This window comes from Ailuropoda melanoleuca, chromosome 5, assembly GCF_002007445.2.
Source record: "Ailuropoda melanoleuca isolate Jingjing chromosome 5, ASM200744v2, whole genome shotgun sequence".
Classification (NCBI taxonomy): Eukaryota; Metazoa; Chordata; class Mammalia; order Carnivora; family Ursidae; genus Ailuropoda; species Ailuropoda melanoleuca.
In genome coordinates, this window is record NC_048222.1 from 75,615,777 (window position 1) to 75,640,348 (window position 24,572).

Below are 24,572 nucleotides of genomic sequence, written 5' to 3' on the forward strand. Positions count from 1 at the left end.
TCACTGTTTATTTAAAGCTCTTCAAATAATTTTAATGTGCACAAGAAATACCAATCACTCTTCAAAAAGATACCATTACCATGGACAAGAAGAAACTCAAAGGGTAAATAAAAAAAGGGTGGGGGGGTATTGACCCCATTTTAGCTAATTACAAAAGAGACAGAATAAATTATCTCTCGGTCAGCTCACCTCTGCATGTGATCAGGGCTCAGGTTTGCAGTGTTGAGAACACAGACGTAATGGGTAGGAATGCCACAACCCTGCCGGACATGATGAGCAAGAAGGTAGAAGTCCACCCTAGGAAGGAAAAAGTAAAAAGGAATGATATGGTCAGGTCTGGCTAAAGAGAACTGGAAAAGATCTTGGTGATCATTTTGGCTACTTCACCTAAGGCTCAGAGAGGTCAAATGACCGGATCAAGGACACACAGAGACCAAAACAAACCACGATGACATAAGCTTAGGATTCCAGACTCAACAGGCTATTTAAGAGCGGTAGGAGGAACTGCCAAAACTGTGTGCAGAAGGTTAAAAAAGCACGCACAACCTTAGAACGTGCATTCAGTATTTTATACTTAAGAGGTAAAAGCTTTATTGTTGGTTTCTTCCTAATCCTTTTGAAAATATTTTATAACAGTAAAATCTCTGAGGATTCCATTCCACATCTCTCTAGGCAACCTCCTCATTCCAATACCCAGGGAACAGATAACTCCTCCAACCTATTCTTGTTGAAATATAATGTTTTCCCCACTTACCACTCACAGCTTGTTATGGTATGATCTACCACAGTCCCAGGGGAAGGAGTCATAAAGTGCTCAGTAGCAGCCAGGTACAGATTGGTGCTGATTTTCTTCTGAACTACAAATACTACCATCTTGGGCTGATAATTCTCAAAAGCTTCAAAACACTTCTGTAGCTGAGGAATCTCATAGTTGGCAACCGTCTTTAGCTGGCCATCAGACACTCCATCACGGTACACCACGATCTTCTCTGGGAGACAGTGGTTCACCTGCAACGGACACCCCACTGAGGTGAACTGTGGGGTCTGGGGTTAATAACTGCAGGCAGGGAGAGGCTCACTCAGCACACAGCCTGGAGATCTGGCATCAGATCCCTCTAATAGGGGGGACCAAACCCACCATGACATAAGGGCAGGGGGGAAAGCGTCTAGCCATTTCCAGACTTCCTCAGGGTAGTAAAACAGACCTGGTACACCGAAGGTGTTATAAAATATGTAAGCAAAACTAAGCCAGTGATGAGTCACATACTATGTATGGCACATACTCAAAGTTAAAAGGGATGATAGGAAAATTATGGGGTGAATCAGTCTTCCTATGACTTGGATTTAACATGAATTACTGTCTAGGCAAAGAACAAGGTTAAATGTTAGAGAAATTCTAACATGACTGCACATCATACAGATCTACCATCTTCATATTTTTTACGTATAAGCAACATCCAAAGTTGCTAATTAGTGAAAGGGTCCTTTACTAAATATTATCCTACAATCAGGTATAATGTGAAACATTTTTACTTTAAGTAATTAATCAGTAAAAAGTCATGGTAAATTGTCTATGGATCCAAATGAAATTTGGATGCTGGCTTGAATCAGTTTGAAGAGTAATGTGTTTCCCATTTAGAGAACATAATTATGTTCTAGCTGGGTTTGATTTCAATAGTTCAAGAGAATAAGCTATTCTATTTTTAAACAAGAAGTTCCCTGAAAAGTGCTTTAGTTTGATTCACAGTAAGTAGCAGTTTGATTTTAATTGTGTGGTATAGGTTATTCACCTCAGAAACCTAAATTCCCCTCAAAAACCTAAATTATTACTGAATTCAATACACACTATACATTTCTTTACACTATTCATTCTTTATACATTCTTTATTCTTTCTAAGTTTCAATTTAAAGGATACTTTTTAAACATAAGCATTTAGAATATTTCTGAAGTTTAAGTTCAGAACTTCAAATATTTTATAAATATCCCTTTTCTTCTAGAACACCTTAAGTACTCCATTTACAAATGTGTATTCAACTTCACAGTCCCAAACTGACATTATTGTTCCAGTTCGTACTACTTTTTTTGTGTTGTCGTTGGCTGTCCAGCATCTATTCTACCTTTTTGGGTAAGAACATTTAGTTTCCTTCTACCCACAACAGGATAAGTCTGATAGGACTATTAGTCCAGGTGCCTCCCCCTCATCCAAGGGTTTTCAGCTCTCCTGATCTATGAGGCTAGATAATTCTATTTTGCAGGGGCTGACACTATAGGACAGTTAGCATTCCTGGCCTCTACCCACTAGATGCCAGTAGCAATTGCCCCCAGTTATAACTAAAAATGCCTCTAGACATTGCCCACTGGAAGGATATAACTGCCCCCAGCTGAGAACCACTGCACTAACCAAAGCACATAAAGGTGACTCAAGTCACACCAACATAACATTCTTCCTTGCTCTGGATCTTGAGCAGAGAATGAAAATCACTAGGATCTGGTTTCTGTGGTAGTGTCTCTTTAGGTCCTTGCTTCTGAAACTTTAGGAACTACTCTGACTACTGCCCATTTCCCAGCTTGATGCTAAACCTTCTCACCAATCCTGAGATGATCCATAATTTTATCAACTAATTCTAATTTTCCTGAAGTTAACACGTTTCCATGACTTCTGAAAGACCTCTTACTGATACACTGTGTTAAAAGGTGGATACCACAGGTACTGAGATCAAGAATAAAGTCTCAATTCACAGATAAGGAAACAGAGACGAAGGATACTGGATCCCGGGTCAGGAGATCTGGGACTGAGTCTGATTCTGCTGTTCCTTGGCTATGATCTTGAACACTGTTTCCTCAGTTCAAAAATGGAGATAAATGACCATCTTACCTTCTTGTCAGGGTTGTTAAGAGGAATAAAGTAAAAAATATATACAGTTGACTCTTGAACAACACAAGTTTGAATTGCATGGGTCCACTTATATATTAATTTTTTCAACGCAATACAGTACTGTAAATGCATTTTCTCTCCCTTATGATTTTAACATTTTCTTCTCTCTAGCTTACTCTGTTGTAAGAATACAGTATGTGACACATTTAACACATAAAATATGTGTTAAGTCTACTGTTTGTTATTGATAAGCCTTTTGGTCAATGGCAGGCTATTAGTAGTTGAGTTTTTGAGAAGTCAAAAGTTATACACAGATTTTTGACTGTGGGCGGGGGGGGGGGCGGTTGGTGCCCCTAACCCTTGCGTTATTCAACAGCCACCTACATTTATCTTTAAAAGCTGTTGAGAACAAGCCAGATCAAGGAAATATAGATATTTAATTACAGAGAAGAGACATAATGAGATCAATAGAGTGAAAAATAGAAACAAATTCATTTGAAGTATTCACTGACATCACCTTTTTCTTTAAAATTTGCTAACCAACCACTGACTGTGAGACACTGTACTTGGCCCTATATAAGCTGCCAAGAGAAGTGAAAGACATGATTCCTGTTATCAAGGAAGTTTAAAAATCTAATAATAGTTGGGGTGCCTGGGTGGCACAGCGGTTAAGCATCTGCCTTCGGCTCAGGGCGTGATCGTGGCATTATGGGATCGAGCCCCACATCAGGCTCTTCCGCTATGAGCCTGCTTCTTCCTCTCCCACACCCCCTGCTTGTGTTCCCTCTCTCTCTGACTGTCTCTATCTCTGTCAAACAAATAAATAAAATCTTTAAAAAAAAATCTAATAATAGTTAACAATGGCAACTTTTTTAGGTCATCTAATCCAGTCTCCTCATTTCATAAATGATGATTATGGTCCAGACAGGGGTCAGGACATAAGACAAATCACAATATATTTTTTTAAAGATTTTATTTATTTATTTGACAGAGAGAGAGCACAAGCAGGAGGAGTGGCAGGCAGAGGGAGAGGGAGAAGCAGGCTTCCCGCTGAGCAGGGAGCCCAATACAGGGCTCAATCCCAGGACCCTGGAATCATGATCTGAGCCAAAGGCAGACGCTTAACCGACTGAGCCACCAAGATACCCCAACAAATCACAATATTGAAACATAGATGTTAAATGTATATTATTAAACCACTCCAGTAATAGAATAAATACATTAAATAAATTAATGAGTACCCTGCATGCAGGACTGTTTGTTTGACTTGGTATTGCTAGTGCTGAGTATAATAACAAAGATCAAGTAGAAAATCAGTATCTGCTGAAAGTCTGAGATGTTCTTTTAGTATGTCTCCATTCATTCATGAACACTGAAAGCCACTAAAAACAAGCAATTGTGCTAGTCTCAGAAACTTAGAAATTTCTTTGATACAATCCAAATATTCATGGAGCCGAAATTAAAACTGGGGAGACAGACCCACAAAGTAAATGCTAATGATAAATTATAAATAACATTATAAAGGTGTAAGCAAAGCACTGTAAGAACAGAAAAGTATAAGACACTTGTCGTCTGGAGGGAGAAATGAACATTCTGTCTCAGGAAAAGGTGTAATGAAAGATCAGCAAACAATTCAGGCAGCAAAGAAGGATAAAAGGATTCCAGGTAGAACACAAGCAAAGGCCTAGATTATAGCTGGAGAAGGGGTAAGAAAACAACTAGAGACCACTATATGATCAGTCACACATTTGAAAAACTACTCTGGCAACCATCTAAACAATAGATCGGGGTGCCTGGGTGGCTCAGTTGTTTAAGTATCTGCCTTCAGCTCGGGACATGAGCCCAGACTCCTGGGATCAAGCTCTCAGTCAGGCTCTGTGCTCAGCAGGGAGCCTACTTCTCCCTCTCCCTCTCCCCTCCCCTGCTCGTGTTATCTCTTGCTATTTCTCTCTCTCTCTCAAATAAATAAATAAAATCCTCAAAAAAATTTTTTTTAAATAAAAAAATAGATCAAAAATGATTAAGAATGGGTATTAGGACTAGAACACTTCTAGTTCAGAATGTCAAAAGACACCAAAAACCTTCATTCTTATGGTAACATGCAAAAAAATCAAAATATAAAAATCACACTCCCAGGGGTGCCTGGGTGGCTCAGTCAGTTAGGCATCTGACTCTTGGTTTCGGCTCAGGTCATGATCTTGAAGTTGTGGAATTGAGACCCACAATGGGCTCCATACTCAGCTTGGAGTCCTTTAGGTTCTTTCTCCCTCTGCCCCTCCCCCCACTCACACGCATGCATGTGCACTCTCTTTCTCCCCCCTAAATAAATAAATAAATAAATAAAATCTTTAAAAAAAATTCACACTTCCATATGGGACTATCAAAGACCGGCAGATGCAAGAAAGCCTTGATAAACTGACTTGAACACAGAGGAGCCTTCACAGATGAGCAGTGAATCTCTAAAGATCCAAGAGACAAATGCTAAGAGTGAGTGTGGGCAGCAGAAAGAGGAGGCCTGAGGCTGGAGAAATTTTTATCAAAAACAGACCAGACTGACAGGATTTTTAAGAGATGGTGGAGGAGGAAGAACAAGGAATACACCCTACCCCCCCCCCATTACAAATACACTAGCAGAATCCACCTGATGTAAACTATTTTGGAACTCTAGAGTTTACTGAAGGCTTGCAACTTCCCTGGAAGACTTGGACAGTGAAGTGCAGGTTATTTCTACTCCCAGTACAAAAGCAGCCCTATCCCCATACTCACCCACACTGCAGGGTGCTGTCCTATAAATACTGGGATCTGTGCTCTGATTGCTGCTTCTGATCAGACATGTGCAAACGGGCAGTCAGCCATTCTTGCTACATCTACCTCTCCAGAAAAAGTGACTTCCAGAGGATTTAATGGGCAAGTGGCATCCTCCCCTGCCCTTCATTTTGCTCTTTCTCCTCTTTTGGGGGTTAGACACTGAAGACTAGACAGTCAAAAACAACTGCGTATATGTAAATAATCAGGAAGTGACAATGCATGCCCAGACAGAGAAAAACTCAAAAAAATAACTTAGAAGACCTTAAGTCCCAGCACAGTCATAATCTACAACAATCAAAAAAGAAAACAAAAACAGCAAAGCGCTGAAGAAGAGGAAGAATCTGATTTCCAAAGTTACAACATTATTAGATTCAAATGTCCAGTTTTCAATAAAACTCACAAAGCAAAAAAAGAAACAAGAAAGTACAGCCCAAAGGAAAACATTAAATCAACAGAAACTGTTGCTAACAAAGACCTCATGGCAGTTATACTGACCAAAGACCTTAAAACAATGGTTTTAAAAAATTCTCAAAGAACCAAAGGGAGACGTGGACAAAGTAAACAAGAGTGGAAATATTAATGAAGAGAACACCTAAAAAGTCACCAAAAATAACTTCTAGAGTTGAAAAGTACAATAAGTAAAATGAAAATTCCCTAGATGATTCAAATGCAGATCTGAACAGGCAGAAGAAAACCAGCAAGCTTGAAAACTGTATAATGGATATTACTGAGATTAAGGAACAGAAATAAAAAAAGACTAGAAAAAAAAGAGAATAGTGCCTAAGGGACCTATAGGACACCATCCGGCGGACCAAAATATGTATCATGGGACTCCCAGGAGAAGAGAGAAAGGGGCAGAGAGAATATTTGAAGAAATAATGGCTGAAAACTTCCTAAATCTGATGAAAAACATGAATATAAACATTCAAGAAGCTCAATGACCTCCAAGTAAGATGAATTCAAAGAGAACCACACTGACACACATAATCAAATTTTCAAAAGCTGAAGATAAAGAGTCTTAAAAACAAGATAGAAACAAGTCATCACGCACAAGAAATGCTCAGTAAGATTATCAGCAGACCGTTCATCAGAAACTATGGAGACTAGAATGTAGTGGGCTGATATATTCAAAGTACTAGAAGACAAAATCTTATGCCAGCAAATTATTTCTTGAAAAGTAAGAAAGAAATTAAGACATTCCCAGGTAAACAAAAGCTGAGTTTCTTGCCAAGAGACATGCCATGCAAGAAATACTCAAGGGAGTCCTATAGGATGAAATAAAAGAATGCCTGGGGCACCTGGGCGGCTTAGTGGGTTAAGTGTCTGCCTTTGGCTCAGGTCATGATCCCAGGGTCCTGGGATCGAGCCCCCTGACAGGCTCCCTGCTCAGTGGGGGGGTCTGCTTCTCTCTCTGCCCTTCCTTGTGCTCTCTCTCTCGGTCTCAAATAAATAAATAAAATCTTAAAAAAGAAAAAAGAATGCCTGTAGCCATGTGAAAAAATTAAGATTTCAATAAAGGTTAAGTATCATTGTAGCGATGGTTGGTACTACATTTTAAAATTTTCTACACCATTTATAAGACTAGTAAATTTAAAAAAAGGATTAGTCTAAAACTTACTATTGTTTACCTTTGGTTTGTAACTCTAAATCTTGTTTTTTATAAAATTTAAAGACATATGTATTTAAAAGGATTATAAGTCTAACTTTTTGGACACATATAATGTATAAAGATATAAAATTTTATGACATCAACAGCTAAAGAGGTAAAGATGGACCTGTAAAAGAGCAGAGTTTTTATGTTGTTGAAGTTAAACTACTACACATTCAAATTAGAGTGTTAGAATTTTAGGATGTTAAATGTAATCCCCATGCTTACCACACAGAAACTGAATATATACAAAAGGAAATGAGAGCGCCCCAAACAAAATCAACCCAAGGAGGTCCACACCAAGACACTTAATAAACCCTATCAGCTGATTTCTCAGCAGAAATGTTATAGACCAGAAGAGAGTGGCATGAGATATTCAAAGTACTGAAAGGAAAAAAACTCCATCCAAGGATACTCTACCCAGCAAGGTTATCATTCAAAATAGAAGGGGAGATACAGTTTCACAGACAAAACTTTAAAAAGTTCATCAGCATTACACCAGCCTTATAAGAAACATTAAAGGAAATTCTTTGAGTGAATAGAAAAAGTCATAACAGGAGTAAGAAAATTATAAAAAGAAAAAACTTCAAAGATAAATGCAAACATACAAAAAAATAGTAGATTAATCACTTATAAAACCTTTATGGAGGTTAAAGCACAAAAGCAATAAAATCAATTATACCTATAAAAATCAGCCAAGGGAGTCACAAAATAAAAGAATATAAAGTAAGACATCCTATCCATACACTGTGATTGGTAGAGGGGAATAAAAATTTAGTGCTTTTAAAATGAATTCAAACTTAAGCAACCCATAAGATGTTATATATGACCCTAACAGCAACCACTAACCAAAAACCTGTAATAGATACAGAAAAAATAAAGAAAATGGAATCCACGCATATCACTGAAGGCCATCAAACTATATGGCAAAGGAGCAAGGGAAGGAAGGAACAGAGAAGAACTATTAGAACAACCATAAAACAAGTAGGAGTTCCTGGGTGGCTCAGTCGGTTTTGGCTGAGGTCACAATCTCAAGGTCGTGAGATTGGGCCCTGCCAGGCTCATAAAACAAGTAACAAATGTTAGGAGTACATACCTATCAATAATTACTTTAAATTTAAATGGACTAAATGCTCTAATAAAAAAGACAACGTTACTGAATGGATAAAAAAACAAGACCCATCTATATGCTGCCTACAAGAGAATCGCTTCAGACCCAAAGACACATGCAGACTGAAAACGAAGTTATGGAGAAGCATTTACTAGGCAAACGGAAGTAAAAACCAAAAAACCAAAACACCAGAGTAGCAATACTTGTATTAGACAAAACAGACTTTAAAAAAAAAATCTTTTTATTTATTTATTTGAGAGAGAGAGAGAGCATGATTGGGGAGGAAAGGGAGAAGGAGGCCCACTGCTGAGCAGGGAGCCCAAGGCAGAACTCCATCCCAGGACCCTGGGACCACGACCTAAGCTGAAGGCAGACACTTAACCAACCCATCCACCCAGGCATCCCGAAAACAGACTTTAAAAGACTGTAACAGGTGACAAAGAAGGACACTACATAATGATAAAGGGAACAATCCAACAAGAGGACATAACAATTGTAAATAGGTATGCACCCAACATGGGAGCACCTAAATACATAAAGCAACTATTAACAGACATAAAGGAAAAAGCTGACAGTAAAACAGTAATAGTAGGGGACTAGAAAGACATTCCACGCTCATAGGTTAGAAGAACAAATATTGTTAAAAGGTCTATACTATCCAAAGCAATCTACACACTTAGCACAATCCCTATCAAAATACCAACATTATTCACAGAGCCAGAACAATCCTGAGAAATTGTATGGAACCACAACAGACCCCGAAGGGCCAAAGAAACCTTGAAAAATAAAAGTAAAGCTGAAGGCATCACAATTCTGGACTATTATAAAGTAGTAATCAGAGCAGTATGGTACAGGCACAAAAATAGACACATAGATCAAAAGAACAGAATAGAAAACCCAGAAATAAACCCACAACCATAAAGTCAATTAATCCTTGACAAAGCAGGAAAGAATATCCAATGGAAAAGGACAGTCTCTTCAACAAATGGTGTTGGGAAAACTGGACAGCAACACGTAAAAGAAAGAAACTAGACCACTTTCTTACACCATACACAAAAAATAAACTCAAAATGGATTAAAGACCTAAATGTGAGACCTGAAACCATAAAAATCCTAGAAGAGAGCACAGGGAGTAATATCTCTGACATCAATCAGAGCAACATTTTTCTAGATATATCTCTGGACACAAGGGAAACAAAGGGAAAAATAAACTATTGGGACTACATCAAAATAAAAAGCTTCTGCACAGTGAAGGAAATGATCAACAAAACTAAATGGCAACCTATGAAATGGGAGGAGATATTTGCAAATGACATATCCAATAAAGAGTTATTATCTAAATATATAAAGAACTTGTAAAACTCATAAAACTCAACACCCCCAAAATAATCCAATTAAAATGAGCAGAATATATGAACAGACATCTTTCCAAAGAAGATATACAGATGGCTGGGGCACCTGGGTGGCTTAGTTGGTTAAGCATCTGCCTTTGGCTTGGGTCATGATCCTGGGGTCCTGGGATTGAGCCACATATGGGGCTACCTACTCAGCAGGGAGCCTGCTTCTCCCTCTCTGTCTGCCTGCCACTCCCCCTGCTTGTGCTCTCTCTCTCTCAAATAAATAAAATCTTAAAAAAAAAAAAAAGACATACTGATGGCTAACAAACCCATGAAAAGATGCTCAACATCACTCATCATCAGGGAAATGCAAATCAAAACTACAATGAGATATCACCTCACACATGTCAGACTGACTAAAATCAACAACACAAGAAACAGGTGGTGGTGAAGAGGTGGAGAAAAAGGAACACGTGTACTGTTTGGTGGAAATGCAAACTGCTGCAGCCACTGTGGAAAACAGGATGGAGGTTCCTCAAAAAATTAAAAATAAAATTACCCTATGATCCAGTAATTGCACTACTGGGTATTTAAACAAAGAAAGCAAAGACACTAATTTGAAAAGATACAAGGACCCTTATGTTTATGGAAGCATTATTTACAACAGCCAAGATACAGAAGCAATCCAAGTGTCCACTGACAGATGAATGGATAAAGAAAATGTGGTATACACACACACACACACACAGGAATATTACTCAGCCATTTGCAGATCTTGCCATTTGCAACAACATGGATAGACCTAGACAGTATTATGCTAAGTGAAATAAGTCAAAGACAAAAATACCTTATAATTTCACTCATATGTGGAATTTAAGAAACCAAACAAATGAATGAAGAAAAAAGGAGAAAAACAAAAAAAAAACCAGACACTTAAATACATAGAGCAAATTGGTGGTTGCCAGAGGGAAGGTAGGTGAAGAAGATGGGTGAAATAGAAAAAAGGGATTAAGACTACACTTACTTCGATGCGCACTGTGTGATGTATAGGACTGTTGAATCATTATATTGCACGTTAATCATACATTAAAAAAGGAAATGAGAAAGGAATTTAACCATTTTACTACAAAAAATGAACTAAACACAAAGAAGATAGTAATACAGTAAATGGAGGACAGAAAAAACTATAAGGCATATATAGAAAACAAACAGAAAAGGACAGAATTTCTCCCCTAATTAGTAATTACTTTAAATGTAAATGGATTAAACTCTCCAATCAAAAAAAAAACAGATTGGCAGACTAGATTAGAAACACATGACCCATCTATATGCTATTTACAAGAGACTCACTTTATATCCAAAAGCACATATAGATTGAATGTGAAAGAATGGAAAATGATATTCTGTGCAAATAGTAATGAAAAGAAACTGGGGGAGGGCACCTGGGTGGCTCAGTCAGTTAAGCATCCAACTCTTGATTTTGGCTCAGGTCATGATCTCAGTGTTGTGAGATCAAGTCCTGCATTAGGCCCTGTGTTGAGTGTGGAGCCTACTTAAGATTCTTTCTCTCCTTCTCCCTCTGCCCCTCGCTGCCCCCACCCCTCAAAGAAAGAAAGAAAGAAACTAGGGATGTTTATAATAATACCAGACAAAATAGACTTAAAGTCAAAAACAGTTATAAGAGACAAAGGAGATTATACATTAAAAAAGGTTCCAAAACTGCAAGATGATATAACAATTCTAAACATTTATACAGCTGATAACAGAGCATCAAAATATATGAGGAGGACAGAATTGAAGGGAGAATTAGGGAAATGCAAATCAAAAGTACAATAATATACCACCTTATATCCACTAGGATGGCTAATATAAATATATATACACATACACACACACACACACAGAAAACAAGTGTTGGCAAGAATGTGGAGACACTGGAATCCTTGCACACAGTGGGACTGTTAAATGGTACATAGCTGCTGTGGAATATAGTATGGCAGTTCTTCAAAAAATTAAAAATAAGACTTATCATATGATCAAGCAATTCCACTTCTGGATATATACCCTAAAGACTGAATGCAGGATCTCGAAGAGTTGTTTGTACACTCGTGTTCACTGCAGTATTATTCACAATAGCTAAAATGCAGAAGCAACCCAAGTGTCCATAGACAGATGAATGCATAATCATAATGTAGTATATACATACAATGAAATATTATCCAGTCTCAAAAAGGGGGAAAATTCTGCAATATAACACAACATGGATGAACTTTGAAGACATTATGCTAAGGGAAAGAAGTCAGTCAAAAAAGACAAATACTATATAATTGCACTTACGTGAGGTATTTAGTCAAAATCAATAGAGAGTAGAATGGTGGTTGCTCAGGGGCTGGGTAAAGAGGAGAATGGAGATTCATTGTTTAGTGTGTGCAGGGTTTCAGTTTTACAAGATGAAAAGAATTATGGAGATTGTGGCAGTGATAACTGCAGAATATTATAAATGCATTTAAAACCATGAACCATATTAATCAAAAATGGTTAAAATAGTAAATTTTATATATATTTTACTCAATAAAAAAATTGGGGGTGGGGGGAGAAGAGAACAGGCGAACTATGGGCAATTGTGGGTGCAGGAAGGGCAGGGTGATGTCTGGAAGATCCCTCCAAATAATAATCACTAGCTGGAGTTAGCACTCCACCACAATCTCTTCCCAATTCTGCTGAGAAAAGAGAAGTGAAGGTGGAACTGAAAAGTAGAAAGAACTCATATTCACATATTCTATAGCTGCCTGCAACTTTTCATTCTAAAAGCAATACCTTGGCCCTCCCCCTCTAAAGTCAAATACTAGTCAAAACCAGTGTAGCCCTATGTAGTCACAGCCACAGTCAACCACACCAGCAGCAACAAGGGTTGATCGGAGCGGAGCTCCAGTTTCTTAAGCTCAGGCCAAATAACTGAAGAACTTAACATCTGGTGATTACTCATCATGAGAGATAAAGCTGAGGCAAGTGTCTAAAATGTAGCTTGGTTTTGATTTTCACACTTGAGTAGAAGGAAACACTGGCACTCAGACTCAAACACTAGGTTTCAGTGGTCCCTGAGGCACCCATGTAGAGAGGCCAAGCAGATAGTTGGAGATAAGTCTAGGAGCTCAGATGAACAGTACTGACTAGAGTGTGTGTCCTCTGGGGTCCCATCTTTCCCTACTCCAGAGAGTAAATGACATGTGACATCACAAAAGACTAAATGTAGAATATTTACCTGCATTTTGCTAACCCAAAAATTAAAGCCATTTGCAAAAATGTAAAACAATGGCTCTCTTCTCACTAAACATTTTGGAAGTAGTTATCTTTAATTAAAAATGTTGCTATTGGGGCATCTGGCTGGCACAGTCAGTAGAGCATGCAACTCTTGATCTCAGGGTCGTGAGTTCAAGCCCCATGCTGGGCGTAAAGCTTACTTAAAAAAAATAAAATAAAAACAGAAATGTTATTAACATGTACTGAGTTTATACTTTTTCTCATCCTATTTTTTACTGAGGATATTTGACATAGGAGATTAGTTTCAGGTGAACAACATATTTCGTATTTATACATAGTGCAAAATCATCACCAAAACCCATCTAGTTAACATCCATCACCACACATAATTACAATATTTTTTCTTGTGATAAGAACTTTTAAGATCTACTCTGTTAGCAACTTTCAAATATACAACATATGGTATTATTAACTAGAGTTGCTATGGTGTACATTACATCTTCATGACTTATATAATTTTATAATACAAGTTTGTACCTTTTGACCCCTTTCAACCATTTTGTCCACTCTCCTCACTCCCCACCTCTGACAACTACCAATCTGTTCTGTTTGGTTTTTTTCCCTTTTTTTAAAGATGACACATATAGCGGTGTCTAGATAGCTCAGCTGGTCAAGCTTCAAGCCCCACGTCGGGTTCCGTGCTTAGCAGGGAGTCTGCTTGAAGATTCCCCCCCTCTACTCATCCCCCCACTTGTGCGCATGCACTCTCTCAAATAAATACGTGTTAAAAAAAAAGATGACACATATGAATAAACTCATATGGTATTTGTCTTCCCCCAACTTGTTTCACTTAGCACAATGTCCTCAAGATCCACCCATGTTCTTGCAAATGGCAAGATATCATTCTTTTTTAAGTAATATTCCATTGTAATAAATATACCTCAGTTTCTGTATTCATCCACTGATGGATAATAGGTTGTTTCCATATCCTGGCTACTGCAAATAATGCTGCAGACACCATTTTAAGTTAGTGTTTTCATTTTTCTTCAGATAAATACCCAGAAGGGGAATTGCTGAATCATATGGTAGTTCTATTTTTAATTTTTTGAGGAACCTCCATAATGTTTTCCATAGCGGCTGCACCAATTTACATTCCCACCAACAGTGCACAAGGGTGCCCTTCTCTCCACATCCTTACCAGGACTTCTTTTCTTATTGTTATTTTAAAGTAAATTCAAAAACATAAAAATTTCCTCAGTTTTAATTTTGAATATGGTATATATTGATAGAAATATACCACTTAAACAAAAACTCACTAATGTTTAAGAATGTAAAAGGTTCCTTAGACCAAAAATTTGAGAATGGCTGGACTAAAGATATAAATCTAAATACAGACATTAAATAAAACCATGGATGAGCTTAAAGCTTGTGAGACTTCAGGTGGTGGACCAGGAATTCTGAGAAACCTTACAACCGAAAAGCTGAACAAAGTACATAAACATTTAGGTGAAGGCCTTAGATCTAGGCAACATCAGTGAAAAAGAATGGGGGCCTAGACAAATGAACCAGGCTTCTGTATCTGTTTTTCCCCTGGCATCAGTTGCTGGTTTTGCTGATACCGCAAGGGTACCTAAAAAGCTAGAAGGTTTGGAAGTGCTTTCCCCCCCTTTTTTGAACAGCTTTATTTGATTCTAGTTTGCTATATCACAGGGTCATTCTTTTAAGGTATAAAACTCAAAGGTTTTATATTTACAGAATTTTGCAACCTTCACTGTTATCTAATTTTTTAAAAGATTTTGAAGAATCCTGCTTAAACCCTGTTTAAAGAACTCTGCACTCAATCTTTAAAGATTTTATTTGAGAAAGAGAGAGTGCATGCATGCACAAGTGGGGGAGGAGCAGGGGGAGAGGGAGAAGCACTCTCTCCACTTGAGCAGCGAGCCTGGTGTGGGGCTCCATCCCAGGACCCTAGGATCATGACCTGTACATGGATCATGATGACTCCCTCTGCCCCACCCCCCACGCTCATGCTCTCCCTCTCTTCTCTCAAATAAATAAAAATCTTTTTTTTAATTTTTAATTTTTTTAAAAATTTGAGACAGAGAGAGAGAGCACAAGTGGGGAGGAGAGAGAGGGAGAGGGAGGGAGAGAGAGGGGGAGAGAGAGGTAGAGAGAGAGGGAGAAGCAGACTCTCTGAACAGGGAGCCTGATGTGGGGCTTGATCCCAGACCCTGAGATCATGACCTGAGCCGAAGGCAGACGCTTAACCAACTGAGCCACCCAGGCACCCCTCAAAGAAATAAAATCTTAAAAAAAAAAAAAAAAGACTATCTTTAGACCACTTCTAAGTTCACAAAAAAATCTGAGGCGACAATACAGAGTTCTCACATACCCTCTCCCAACCTACAGCTTTCCCCCATTACTATATTAAATTAGGGTGGTACATTTGTTACAATTAATGAGCAAATACTGACACATTGTTAGTAACTAAAGTTCATAATTTATATTAGGGCTCACACTGTGTTGTACATTCTTTAGGCTTTGAAAAATGCATAATGTCATGTATCCATCATTACAGTATCATATATAATAGTTTCACAGCCCTAAAAAAAACCCTTGTGCTCCCACTATTTATCCTTCCCTTCCTTACACTCCCAAACCTCTGGCAACCACCGATCTCTTTACTGGCTCCAGTTTTGTCTTTTCCAGAACGTACTATAGTTGGAATCATGCAGTATGTAGTCTTTCAGATTGGCCTTTTTCACTTTGTAATATGCATTGAAAGTTCCTCCAGGTCTTTTCAGGAATTAACAGCTCACTTCTTTTTATTGCTAAATAATCCTTCATTGTCTGGATATACCACAGTTTACTTTTCAATTTACCTACTAAAGGAGATCTTGGTTGCTTCTAAGTTTTGGCAATTGTGGATAAAGCTGCAATAAACACCTCTGTGGAAATTTTTGCACTGACATAAGTTTTCAACTTATTTGGGTAAATACTAAGAAGTGCTACTGCTGGATCTTATGGTGAGAGGTTTTTGTTTTGTTTTGTTTTGTTTTAAGCAGGCTCCACTCCTGATGTGGGCCTGAACTCACGACTTGGAGATCAAGAATCACATGCTCTACTGAGCCAGCCAGGTACCTCAAGAGTCCTTTTTTGGGCAGGCGCCTGGGTGGCTCAGTCAGTTAGGCATCTGCCTTTGGCTCAAGTCATGATCCCAGGTTCCTGGGATGGAGCCCCATGACAGGCTCCTTGCTCAGCGGGAGTCTGCTTCTCCCTCCCCCTGCCACTCCCCCTGCTTATGCTCTCTCTCTATCGTAAATAAGATATATTTATAGTATATAACATATATATAATATATAATCTTATAATAAATAAGATATATTTATTTGGGAAAGAGAGAGAGAGAGCATGTGCTGGTGTGCGCGTGCACGCACATGTGTGCCCTAAGGGAAGAGTAGAGGGAGAGTGAAGAGAAAATCTCAAGCAGACTCCACGCTGAATGCTGGGCCCAATGCAGGGCTTGATCCCACAACCCGAGATGATGAGCTGAGCTGAAACCAAGAGTCAGACACTTAACCACACTGGGCTCTGCGCTGGGAGTGGAGCCTGCTTTAAGATTCTCTCTCTCCCTCTTCCTCTACCCCCACCCCCCCCTTAAAAATAGAGAGTTTTGATAGAAATTGCCAAATTGTCTTTCAAAGTATCTGCACCATTTTGCATTCCTACCAGCAAAGATGAATGAGAGTTCTTGTTTCTTCACATCCTCGTTGGCATTTGGTGTCATCTCTGTTTTGGATTTTGGCCATTCTAATAGAAGTGTAATGGCATCTCATTTTAATTTACAATTCCCTGTTATATTATCTTTTCATATACTTATCTGCCATTTTTATATCTTTTTTGGTGAGATGTCTGCCAAGTCTTTTGCCCTTCTTTAAATGAGACTGTCTTCTTGAGTTTTAGGAGTTCTTTGTATATTCTGAACAATGATACTTTATCAAATAGGTGCTTTGCAAATATTTTCTCCCAGTCTGTAGCTTCTTTCCATTCTCTATCTTTCACAGAGAAGTTTTTAATTTGTTTTAAAGTTTTTTACTTAAGTAATCCCTACACCCAAACCATGAGTTTGGGGGCTCAAATCCCCAACTCCAGGATTAAGAGTTGCATGTTCTTCCAACTAAGCCACCTAGGTGCCCTGAGAAGTTTTTAATTTTAATTAAGTCCAACTTATCCTTTCTATTACGGATTGTGCTTTTGTATCTAAATAAGTTATCAATGAAACTCAAAGTCACCTAGATTTTTTTTCTGTTACCTTCCAGAAGTTTTATCATTTTGCATTTTAAATATAAACTTGTGGTACCTTTTAAGTTAATTTTAGTAAAAGATATGTTATTAGATTTTTTTTCATGCAGGTGAATAGCTGTTCCAACACCATTTGTTGAAAAGACTATCCTTTTTCCACTGATGTGTAAGTGTTCCTTTATCAAATGAGCTATTTGTGGACTCTATTTGTATAATTCTACTCCTGGGCTCTCTTACTGTTTTACTGACATCTATTCTTTTGCTAAGACCACACCACCTGGATTACTGTAGGTTTGAAGCAACCCTTTGACAAATGGCAGTCCTCCGACTTTGTTCTTCAGTATTATACTGGCTATCCTGCATCTTCTTCCTTTATGTATAAGCTTTATAGCTTGTAGATCTCCACAAAATAATTTGCTGAGATTTTGACGGGAATTGCATTGGCTCTTCAGGTCAATTTGGGAAGAACTGACAAAGATATTGAGTCTTCCTATCAATGAACATGGACCATCTCTCCATTTATTCTTTTTTATCAGAGTTTTACAGTTTTCCTCATGTAGTGTACCAACTTTGTTAGATTTATACATTAACATTTCATTTTTTGGTGCTGATATAAATATTTTTAAAATTCAAATTCCAATTGTTCACTGCTGGTATATAGAAAAGAAACTGACTTTAATATATTAACCTTGTATCCTGCCACCTTGTAATTCTTGCTTATTCCAGGTTTTTTAGTTGTTGATTCCATGAGATATTCTACATAGACAATCATCCTATCCGCACTTTCCTTTCCTCCTTTCCAATATTTATATATTTTGTTTCCTTTTCTCGTCTTTTTGCATTAGTTAGGACTTCAGTATGATGCTGAATAGGAATGGTGAGAGGGGAAAATACATGTGCCCAATCTTAGAGGAAAGTATATAGTGTCTCACAATTAAAGATAATGTTAGCTGTAGGGTTTTTGTAGACGTTCTCTATTAAGTTAATGAAGTTCTCCCTCTACTGCTAATTTTCTGGGAGTTTTTGTCATTTTTTTTTAAACCATGATTGGAAATTGAATTTCGTCAAATGCTTTTTCTGCATCTATGGATGTGATATGATTTTTATTCTTTAGCCTGTTGATGAGATGAATTATATTAATAGATCTTGAACTGTTGAACCAGCCTTGTGTAACTGGAATACAACATAGTTGTTACATTCCTTTGCAAGGGTTTCTGTAACAACCATCCACAAACTGGATGGCTTAGAACAACAGAAATTTATTCTCTCACAGTTCTGGAAGGTGGAAGTCCAAAATCAAGGTACCAACAGGATCATGCTTCCTCCAAAAGCTCTAGGAAAGAATCCTTCCTTGCCTCTTGTAGCTTCTGGCGGTTGCTGGCAATCCTTGGTGTTTCTTGGCCTGTATATACATCACTCCAACCTCTGCCTATACCTTTACAACACCTCTCCTCCCCTGTGCTGTCTGTGTCTTTGCTTCTTTACATAGCTTTCACCTATGAGTCTGTGACCAAATTTCCCTTTTATTCAGTTACTGGATTACAATCCATCCTAATTCATTCACTGCATCTTAACTTGGCTGCATCTGCAAAGACTCTATTTCCAAATAAGGTCACATTCACAAGTTCCAGGTGGACATAAATTTGGAAAGGTAATACAGAACTCAGTACAGTTAAGTTATATAATTTTTTAAATACAGTTAGATTTGCTTTGCTAATATTTTGTTGAGAATTTTTGCATTATCTATGTTCATGATAGATACTGATCTGTGGCTTTACTGTAATGCCTTTATCTGGCTTTGGTGTGAAGTCGTATCTCATTGTGATTTTGATTCCCATTTCCCTATTAGTACTTTCCATTTTTTTTTTAAAGGGGGAGGGGGGGCAGAGGGGGAAAGAGAAAATTTTTTTTTTTTTTTAGATTTTATTTATTTGACCGAGAGAGGCAGCAAGAGAGGGAACACAAGCAGGGGGAGTGGGAGAGGGAGAAGCAGGCTTCCTGCTGAGCAGGGAGCAAGATGTGGGGCTCGATCCCAGAATGCTGGGATCATGACCTGAGCCGAAGGCAGACGCCTAACGAATGAGCCACCCAGGCACCCGAGAGAGAGAATCTTGAGCAGATTCCACGCCCAGTGCATAACCCGATGTGGGGGTCGATCTCACAACCCTGAGATCATGACATGAGCTGAAATCAAGAGTCGGACACTTAAGCCAACCACGCAACCCAGGTGCCCCTCATGTGTTTGTCTATTTGTATATGCTCTTTGGAAAAATGTCTATTCAAATGTTTCCTGGTTTTAAATTGGGTAATTTGTCTCTTTGTTGTTGAGCTGTAAGAATTCTTTATATGTTCTGGAAAGCAGACCTTAACCATATATATCAGATGAATGATTCTGTTCCATTCCATGGGTTGTCTTTTTACTTTGTTGGTGTCCTTTGAAGTAAAAAAGATTTAATTTTGATGAAGTCCAATTTATCTTTTTCTTTACTTGCTTTTGCTTTGTGTCATATCTAATAAACTGTTGTCTAATATACGGTCATAAAAATTTACACCTATGTTATCATCCAGAATTTTAAATTTTTAGTTCCCACATTTGGGTGCTTCATCCTTTGGAGTTAATTTTTGTACCTTGTGTGGGGCAGGATCCAACTTCATTCTTTTGCATGTGGATATCCTGTAGTCCTTGAATCATTCCTTGAAAAGACCATTCTTTCCACCCCTGAATGGCACCCTTGCGAAAAATCAGTTTACCAAAAATCAGTTTCCAATCCATGAACAAGTGATGTCCTTCCTTTTATTTACATTTTCTTTGATTTCTTTCAGGACATTCTGCAGTTTTCAGTATGTGTCTTGCCCTTCCTTTATTAAAAATTTTTCTACATGTTTCATTTTTGATCACTTCTAGTGTATAGAAGTACAACTGATTAATGTATATTAATCTTACATCCTCAATCTGGCTGAACTAATTTATTAGCTATAATAGTTTGCGTGTATGATCTTTAAGGTTTCCTATATGTAAATTAACATTATCTAGAAAGACATAGTTTTCTTCATTTCCCTTCTAGATGCCTGCTGTGGCTTTCTTGTGATATTTTTGTTTAGCTTTAGTATCATGGTAATATTAGCCTCATAGTCTGAACTGGGAAGTGTTCCCTCCTTTCTAATATGATGGAAGAATTTAAGAAAGATGTTAATTCCTCTTTAAATGTTTAGTATAACCAAAAAGATTCAGTGGTTTGTGTCTTTCTCAGGGTCTGTCCATTTCATTTAATCTATTTTCTTGGGATATAGTTGTTTATAGTATGTTTTTATAATCCTTTTTTCCCCATTTGATCAGTAGTGAGGTCTCTTTTTTCATTCCTGATTTTAGTAATCTTATTCTTCTATATTTCATGGGTATTTTAGTTAAAGGTTTGTCAATTTTGTTGATCTTTCCAAATAACCAACTTTTGGTTTCATTGATTTTCTCTATTGTTTTTCAATTCTCCATTTATCTATGCTCTAATCTCTATTATTTCCTTACTTCCTATTATTTCCTTGCTTAAGTTTGCTCTTCTTTATTTCCTTATTCTCAAGATGGAAATTGGTTTGTTCTGAGATCGTCATTTTTAATATAGGTGTTTATAGCTGTAAATTTCCCTCCAAGCACTGTGTACTTACATGCACAAATTTTGGTATGTTGCATCTTTGTTTTTATTTATTTCAAAGTATTTTCTAACTTCCCTTTCTCCTCTTTAATGCCTTGGTTATTCGGGAGTATTAATTTCCATATACTTATGAATTTCCTGAATTTATCTCTTATTAGAATTTCTAGGGGCGCCTGGGTGGCACCGCGGTTGGGCGTCTGCCTTCGGCTCAGGGCGTGATCCCAGCGTTGTGGGATTGAGCCCCACATCAGGCTCCTCTGCTGTGAGCCTGCTTCTTCCTCTCCCACTCCCCCTGCTTGTGTTCCCTCTCTCGCTGGCTGTCTCTATCTCTGTCAAATAAATAAAATCTTTAAAAAAAAAAAAAAAGAATTTCTAATTTCATTCCATTGTGGTTTGAGAACATATTTTATACGATTTTAATCCTTCTAAATGTATTTGGTCTTGTTTTACACCCTAACATAGTGGTCTATCTTGGGAGAATGTGCCATATGCGTTAGAGAAGAATGTGTATTCTGTTGGTGGAGTGTTCTATAGATACCTGTATGTTTAGTTGGATCACAGTGTTGTTCAACTATTGTTTCCTTGTTAATCTTATTTCTTATTGTTTTATCCGTTATTGAAAGCGGAGTTTTGAAGTCTCCAACTATTACTGTTGAATTTTCTATTTATGCCTTTAATTATGTTAGTTTTAGTTTCATGTATTTTGGGGGTCTATTTTGGGTTAGGTTCACATGTATTTATATTTTAGGTCTTCCTCATGGATTGACACTTTTGCCATTATAAAATGTCCTTCCTTGTCTTTAGTAACAATTGTCATCTTAAAGTCTATTCTGTCTGATAGTACAGCCAGTCCATCTCTGTTTCGGTTACTATCTGTTATCGTATATAATTTTGTTCTATCCTTTTACTTTCAACCCACTGTGTCTTTGACACTAAAATGTGTCTCTTGCAGAAATTATAACCATGTATGTTTCACTTAATCTATTCTTTAATTTCTATCTTTTGAATGGGATATTTAGTCCATTTATAGTTAAGGTAATTACTAATAGGGTAAGATTTACATGTGCCATTTCACTGTTTTCCACATGCTTTATGTCTTTTTTTGTCCCTCTATTCTTTCACAACTACCCTATTTTCTATTAAACAGATACTGTCTAGTTACCATTTTAATTTCCTTCTTGTTCCCTTTGTTATATTTTTCAGAGTTCTTTTTTTTTTTTTTAAGATTTTACTTATTAGAGAGAGAGAACAAGCACAAGCAGGGGGAGGAGCAGAGGGAGGAGGAGAGAGAGAGGCAGGCTCCTCACTGACCAGGGACTCTGATGTGGGACTCAATCCCAGGACCCTGAGATCACGACCTAAGCCAAAAGCAGATGCTTAACCGACTAAGCCATCCAGGTGCCCCTCAGAGTTCTTTTCTTAGTGTTTTCCCTGGAGATTACAACATATTAACTTGGAACAATGTCATTTGGTTAATTAATATAAAGTTAATTTCAGTAACATTAAAAACCTTTATATATGACTCCATTCCCTCCCCTCACCTTTGTGCGTTTTTTGTCACATAAATTTAATCTTTACACCTTGTATGCACATCTACTCAGATTTACATCTATTGCTTTATCCAGTTGTTTCTTAAATCATGGAGTATGAAAAAAGTGACAAAAATACATTTTTGCTCCCTTTTATATTTATCTGTATGGTTACCTTTTCTGGTGCTACTTATTTCTTCATGTGGACACAAATTACTATCTAGTGTTATTTCATTTCCACATGAAGGACTCCCTCTAGCATTTCTCATAGGACCGGTGTGCCATTGATAAATTCTTCCAGTTTTTATCTGAAAATGCCTTAATTTTGCCTTCATTTTTTTGATCGGATTAATTACATTTTATTTGTATTTAGTCACATTTCCTAATTTTTTAAATTAATATTTTTAAATTTAAATTCAATTACTTAACATATAGTGTATTACTAGTTTCAGAGGTATAATTCAGTGATTCATTCTCTTTCATTTTTTAAAAAAAATTGACAGAAATCACATACCATAAAATTCTCCATTTCGAAGTATATATAATTCAGTGGTTTTTAATATATTCATCAAGCTATGCACTAATTTTGTAATACTTTCATCACCCCAAAAGAACCCTGCACTCATCAGCACTTACTCCCCATTCTTGCCCACATCTTCACTTTCTGGAAACCAATGACCTGTTTTCTGTCTTTATGATTTCCCTATTCTGGATAGTTAACTGAAATGGAAGAATATAAAATACAGCTTTTTTACATCTAGCTGCTTTCACTGGGCTTAATATTGTCAAGATTTCTCTCATTTTAAAATAGTTTTTCTGGATACCAAATTCTTATTCAACCTTTTTCTTTCATTATTTTGAATATGTCTTCGTACCGCCTTCTGGCCTCCATAATTTGTGAGAGATCAGGTCTTATCTTACTGAAGATGCCTTGAACATAGTAAGTTGTTTTCTCTTGGTGCTTTCAAGATGCTTTGTCTTTCAGTAGTTTTACTGTGAGGAGTCTAGGTGTGGATATCTTTGAGTTTTTACTACTTAGTATTCATTAGGGTTCTTAGATAAGTTTGCTATTGATTTTCATCAAATTTGAGAATTTGGGGCTATTGTTCCTTCCAATGTTCTTTCTTCTCCATTGTCTCTCTTTACTCCCCTTCTGAGAATCACATTATGTTTATGTTGGTATGATTAATGGTGCCCTACAGATCTCTGTGTCTCTATTTATTTTCTTCATTCCTTTTTCTTCCTTTTCCTCACACTGAATAATCTCAATTGACCTACTTTCAAGAATGCTAGTTATTTCTTCTGCCTAGTCAAATCTGATACTAATCTCTTCCAGTGAAGTGTTCATTTAATATATTTTACAACTCCAGAATTTCTGTATGGCTCTTAAAATTTTTTTAAAATCTTTTTATTAAGATATAATTCACATACCTTATAATTCACCAACTTAAAGTGTAAAATTTTTAGTATATTCACGAATACATACAACACCACATTTAGTATATTCATAGATTTGTACATCACCACCACCCTACCTACCTTTCCATCCTCTCCCCACCTCAGCCCTAAGCAAACACTGGTTTACCTTCTGTCTGTCTAGATTCCCTGTACATTTTTTATAAATGGGATCTGTGGTCTTCTGTGACTGGCTTCTTTCACATGGTGTAACATTTTCAAGATTCAAGTATTGCATGGTAGTATTTGTCTCAGCTGTTCTACATTTTTTTCTTTTTTATATTTTACTTATTTATTTGATAGAGAGAGAGGCAGTGAGAGAGAGAACACAAGAGGGGGAGTGAGAGAGGGAAAAGCAGGCTTCCCGCTGAGTGGGGAGCCTGATGCAGGGCTCGATCCCAGAACACTGAGATCATGACCTGAGCCTAAGGCAGCCACGTAAAGACTGAGCCACCCAGGCGCCCCTACATTTTTTTTCTTTCTTCCCTTTGAAAATTTTTTGTTTTATTTTCTCTTATCTTGATAGTTATATACTCTTTTATTATTTAGTGTCTAATCTAGAAATTACTACAACATAGATCTTCAGCAAATCTAAGTG

General features: G+C 37.4%; 1 protein-coding gene across 2 annotated transcripts in view; it reads right to left on the minus strand.

Moving 5' to 3' along the window:
* Positions 1 to 24,572, minus strand: part of PIWIL2 (piwi like RNA-mediated gene silencing 2) — a 72,946-nt gene that overhangs the window by 2,822 nt on the left and 45,552 nt on the right. Inside the window, exons 21-22 of one of the 2 annotated variants that reach the window (XM_002914775.4) lie at positions 755 to 1,008; positions 190 to 297 (exon numbers count right to left, since the gene is read on the minus strand). In XM_002914775.4, the coding sequence (XP_002914821.1) occupies positions 190 to 297; positions 755 to 1,008 (362 nt within the window). The remainder of the gene's footprint in view (positions 1 to 189; positions 298 to 754; positions 1,009 to 24,572) is intronic. The other variant, XM_019794737.2, reaches the window with a different exon arrangement.